The sequence below is a fragment of the Mytilus californianus genome, unplaced genomic scaffold (assembly GCF_021869535.1).
Source record: "Mytilus californianus isolate M0D057914Y unplaced genomic scaffold, xbMytCali1.0.p SCAF_9, whole genome shotgun sequence".
NCBI classification, from domain to species: Eukaryota; Metazoa; Mollusca; class Bivalvia; order Mytilida; family Mytilidae; genus Mytilus; species Mytilus californianus.
Window position 1 is genome coordinate 29761039 of NW_026262745.1, and position 6000 is coordinate 29767038.

The 6000-nt window shown below is 33.5% G+C and overlaps 1 protein-coding gene across 2 annotated transcripts in view; it reads left to right on the top strand.

Annotated features, from left to right (window-relative positions):
• LOC127714321 (glycoprotein 3-alpha-L-fucosyltransferase A-like) overlaps positions 1–5278 on the top strand; it is a 40436-nt gene extending 35158 nt beyond the window's left edge. The window contains exons 2-3 of one of the 2 annotated variants that reach the window (XM_052220381.1): positions 2012–2089; positions 3837–5278. In XM_052220381.1, the coding sequence (XP_052076341.1) occupies positions 2050–2089; positions 3837–4912 (1116 nt within the window). In that variant the 5' untranslated portion in view covers positions 2012–2049 and the 3' untranslated portion in view covers positions 4913–5278. Of the gene's footprint in view, positions 1–1556; positions 2090–3836 lie in introns of those variants that run through there. The other variant, XM_052220380.1, reaches the window with a different exon arrangement.
• Positions 5279–6000: the final 722 nt, after the last annotated feature.

The following is a 6000-nucleotide window of genomic DNA, read 5'->3' on the forward strand; positions in this document are numbered from 1 at the left end:
ATTTTTGTTATTTTAAGTTTCAAAATCCGCCAAAAAATACATGAAACTTACATTGTGACGTCGACAATAGTCTTGACGTTACACCTGCCAAATGTGAATGGTCAAAATTTCGAAATGGTGGAGAAATCTCGATTTGAAGCATTGAATCCAGAATCGGCATCACTAAAAAAAAGGAAATTTACGGAAAAGGTGGAGCAGCGGGCGGTTATAAAGTTTTGTGTAGACATCGAAAAATGCCAACAGAAACACACAAATTCTTTAAACAGTCTGAGAAACATAGCAAAGTTAGTCGTTCATTGGTATTCAAGTGGCACAAAAGGTTTGGGGACGGAAGAGACAATTTGGAGGACGATAAGCGGGAAGGTAGGCCATCTTTCAGGGAATCAGATGCGATAAAAGATGAAGTTCTTAACGTTATCAACAGTGACCAGCGACTAACAGTTCGCGAAGTTGCAGACAAATGGGACATTTCTAGGACTACAGCGCATCACATTTTAGCAAATGATTTAAATATGAATCGAGTATGAGTATGTGCTAGATGGGTACCGCGACTTCTTACAGCAGAACATTTAACAAAATGGATGGAATTGTCAAATCAATTTATTAAAAAAGTTTCTCGTGGTGGCATACGATTTATTGACGGAATAATTACAACCGACGAAAGCTGGTTTCATTGCTACGATCCGGAAACGAAACAACAGTCAAGTCAGTGGAAAAACTGTAACTCACCGCCACCAAAGAAGGCAAAGATAACCAAATCAATGGGATAGAATATGTTCATTCTCTTCATGGACCGAAAAGGAAAGTTACTGACACATGATGTACCCCGTGGCCGGACTGTTAATTCTGAATACTACTCCAAGGTATTTAACATAATATTTGCTTTTAAAAATAATGAATGATCTTATATTAATAATTAAAACCTAAATAAAATGAAATAAACAGTTTAAGAAGGTGTTTATCAAAGAATAAAAAATAAATTATCAATCTTATTTTAATTTAGATGCAATACGATTAAAAGTCCGTTTATTTTGTACTTTCAGGTACTGAGGCGAGATTTGGTTCAAGCTTTGAGAAAGGAACGCCCTTATTTAGCAGCCAACATAGAGCAAGTGATATTACACCAAGACAATGCACCGGCCCACACTTCTCTAAAAACCCATCTAGAAATTGATTTACCTGGATTCGAATGTCTGAAACATCCTCCGTATAGCCCTGACTTAGCGCCAATGGATTTTGCGGTATTTCCGCATATCAAATCTTTTCTCCGTGGACAAAGGTTCGACGATTTACCTGAACTAAGACAGGAAGTAATGAACATAATCTTAAAAATGAAAACAGAACAGTTTGAGAAAATATTTGATGACTGGTTAAAAAGATGTAAAAATGTGTTACTTTGAAAGGAGACTACGTTGAGAAAAGTTAAAATGTTGACGTCGTGGAACGTCTGAACGTCGGAAATATTTGTTTGGGTGCTCCGGGTGAGAGTTTCTTATGATTTTTAAATTGATGAAAATACGATTATTTAAGCAGGTACTGAAATAAAATTTCGTACACTTAATCAGTAAATCATGAAATTAGTTATATACTTGTTTTATCTATTTCGGACGGGTAAATAATATTTTATTGAGATTGTCCTCAAACTTTACGGACAACCTCGTACAGACGTCATACAGATAGAGGGTATGAAAAAGCCTTTGTTACCGTGGCTGATATCGATATCACGATTGTCATAAATTGAATTTTACATACAATTTACTTGTATGTATACTACTAATTATATCATAAAATGTGTAACGTTGGTTTTTCCGTTTGAATGGTTTACACTAGTAATTTTTTGGGGCCCTTAATAGCTTGCTGTTCGGTGTGATCCAATGCTCCGTGTTGAAGGCCGTACCTTGACCTATAATGGTTTACTTTTATAAATTGTAACTTGGATTGAGAGTTTTCTCATTGGCACTCATACCACATCTTCCTATATCAATGTATTGTTTATATTTATAATTTTCAGATACTGAGCGATGGTAATTATCTTTAATTAGTCATCGAATGAATAAAGTGCCAAAAAAAATGAATTTTTCCAGATCAGGTAAACATTATACTGTATTAACTATTCATATTAAATGTTCAAATATCGTGTGTGTGTTTGTGTGTGTGTGTCTGTGTCTTACTTACATTGAAGTAAAATAAATGTACATGATAAACCTTAAATACAGGATTTCTATTTATCGTTCTACGTATCTTCATTTGTCTCTCTTATTTGTATAAAATTATTGCCATATATCTTAATATAAAAAATAAGGAAACGTGGTATGATTGCTAATGAGACAATTATTCACCAAGACCAAATGTAATGGATGTAAGCAACTACAGGTCACCGTTTGGTTTTTATTAATGAGCAAATCCCATACCTTACAGTCAGCTATATGTTATGAAGGAAAAGGGGGGAGGGACCGCTGCTGTGTCGAATTGTCTCCCCTTTCCCTCCAAAACTTTAATAACTAGACTTAACTAAATAACGAGGGACGGACATCCTTCGCTTAGGGTCTATTCACGTCTTCGTTCATTTTGGGATTCTAGCTTCTTGCAGGATTCTGACTGTGACCTGTGGAATTGTAGCTGGGACATAGGGTCATATTTTCTCTCGATGATCTGGGGAATACTAGCATCTATTCGGAAATCTGGGTAATTTAGCTCACTCATTTCTGGTCTATGTTATGCCATCAGCTGGCATGTCCATCTTCTCGGACACTTGTACTTTTGAGGCCTGGTGCTGGTGAATAAAATACAATGATGTTTTAATTATTTATTCCAAACAGCAATCTAGATTAAAGTGTGATATGTGATGTTGGGAGTTTGCGGTCTTCCCGTTTTAAACCCAACATCACGTGCTGGTTGGAACTATTTTAGTCATCTATGAAATTTCAGCGTCAATTTTGAATTTTCTTAAGCTACTTTTTATTGGTCAACTATTCTTTTTTGTATGTAAAAGATTTATATGATTGACATATATTTTATTTAGTTATGTAAAAGCAATTAATGGATTATCAAAATCTTTTACTTAATTTACAGAATTATTTTAGTGGACAATAGAAACACTTTAGGATTATTTTCCTACGGGCAAATTACAAACATTTTTATTCTTTAAGAAGATGACAGTTTATTTAATTTATTTCTCAACGTCACATTAATAGCTATGATCAAAAGAACTCTAGAAATGATATTAACTATATTATTACCAAAAGACGAAACTATTTATAACTTAATCTTACGTCACCTATTTTGTCTCAAAACTTTAGCAATACAATACAATTCAAGTTTATTTATTTATTCGTTTATTTATCTAAGTTTACTATATTTTACTTTCATTTTCCAGCATACAATTTTCCATCATTATATATATAAGGCCCCAGCATGTGAAAAAGTCAAGCTAGAAAACCAACAGCCTTATCTACGATAAAACATAAACGAAACACAAATAAAGCACACAACAAAAGACAGCCACTATATTACAGGCTCCTGACTTGGGACAGGCGCATTAAAAATAATGTTGGCAAGCACTCGACACTCACCGTTACCTGTGTATTAAAATAAGTTGAAATTTTAAAGGGATAGACTCTCCAGATCGACACGAAGCAAAACAAAACATATAAGGCACTAAAAAACGATCTAAAAGTACGGACAGTACTGAAAGCTAGTTAGAAGCCAATTTCAACTGACAAATACTAGATAACATCTATACATTAACGCGCACGCAGTAAAGACAGAACGCTATTCAAAATTTAATGCTGTAAGGTGAAAGAATCCTAAATTATATAATTTGTTTTCTGTTTCAGCAAAAAATGTGTGCATAGGTGTTGTAGTCTTTTTAATCAGCATATGGTTTCTATGGACTCTAAAAATAATAAAGAACTTTGAAATAGGAGACATGAAGATTGTTCATAAACAACCGCAAACTACATGGTCAAATACATCTAATTTTACCATATTATTTTACGCGTATCCTTCCTATTTTAACGCAAAGTACATTGTTTTTGATAAATGTGAATACACAAACTGTAAAGTTACTACAGACAAAACAGTATTTAACAAAAGTGACGCTGTTATCTTTCATCATAATGGAATGTCAACATCGCCTAACAAGTTAAATGGTCAAATATGGATATTTGCTTCTTTAGAGAGTCCATATCACACTTATAAAACATTTCGCAATGACCCATTTAAGATGAAATTTGATTGGACAATGACGTACCGAAAAGATTCCGAAGTGTTTGCACCGTACGGATTTGTGAGAAAACAACTTTACATTCCAAAAAAGAATTACACTTCTATATTCCTGAATAAAACAAGAAATATTGCCTGGGTCGTAAGCCACTGCCAAACTATATCAAAGCGAGAGCTTTATGTGAAGGAGTTATCGAAATTTATTGATGTTGATATATATGGAGCATGTGGGAAACCTTGCTCATCCACATCTGCAGAAGAGTGTAAAAAACTTTTAAGTAAAACGTACAAATTTTACTTGTCTTTTGAAAATTCATTGTGCAAAGACTATTTGACAGAAAAAATAACAACAATGTACATGCATAGTATGAATTTTATTCCAATCGTTCGAGGTGCACCTAATCCCGGAGATCATCTACCACAAAAGACATACATTTCAACGTCTGATTTTAAGTCCCCCCAGAATCTAGCGGCTTTTCTTAAAAAGATAGGTACCGATGAAACACGCTACATTTCATATTTGAAAGAAAAGAACAAATATTTGTTTCATACAGATCCAAATTTTCAGTCTGGAATGTGTGATATATGTTATCATTTAAATGTAAGACGACAAAAGCCAAAAACCAAAAATCTCACCAAATGGTTATGGGAAAATCAGTGCCAGGAACCAAAAGACATACCCTCTTGAACTATTGAATAAAGAACATATTCAAATTATTTATGAACGATACAAATAAGGCAATTCTTTGCAACCGGAATGGATATGGTTTTAAGTTTTTTACGTTTTATTGTCATTTAATTGCAATGTAATGTTTTAAAAGGGTTACTAGTAATATAAATAAGAAGATGTGGTATGAGTCCCAATGAGACAACTCTCCATCCAGGTCACAATGTATAAAAGAAATACTAGACAAAGCAGTAAAAGAACTCTTACAAAAACTGTTATAAAATGCCAACTTTGTTTTAGTAAAAAAAAGTACTAGTACCTGCAACTGACTGGATCACATGACTGATGTTAGTAGTTCTACTGAAAACATAAAAGTGTTACAAGTTGTTTATTTTGATTTCTTTTCTCTATGCGTTTGAACAAATGACTGTTATCTACATACAATATTCCCTACACTTGCATAACTTTGCCGAAACGTTTAAGGGGCCGGTAGATCTTGGGGTATGGGAGACAACACTTACAAATGTATTGGAAATCATTTGTGCGGTTTAACCTAGCAGTAATTCAAACGGTGATCAATTATTTAAATTGTTTAAATTTTAGTTGTGAGAATGATGCAGGAGCATCTAAGAAAATTAGATAAGTTAAGACTCCACTAAGCATTAAATTAAGGAGCCACATATTTTTTAAATTTCAAAAATCAATAGCTGAAGAGATAGAAAATTAACATTCATACATAAAATATCAACATCTACTCTTTCAATGGTGTGTATAAGAAACATTAAAAGAGATGAAAATTTTGGGGTGACCAAGGCCTATCCCCTTAATATATCAACAAATCTGGTAATAAAATGATTCATATAATTTTACTTCTTTAAATTAAAAACAAACACCTATTTGGAAAAATTTGAGCCACCATTTGTGGCGCTATTTGGGGTTTTTCGTCGTCATGCACAATTCTGTGGAAAATGTGTGATCCCCACCATCGCTTTTCGTCACAGTTGTTTTAAACAGATATGAAAGTAGAAATAAAATATTCAGTACTTTTGTGATTTAACTTTATACCACCACAAATGGAAGCACATTGTTTTCCAAGTAGATGTTTGTTT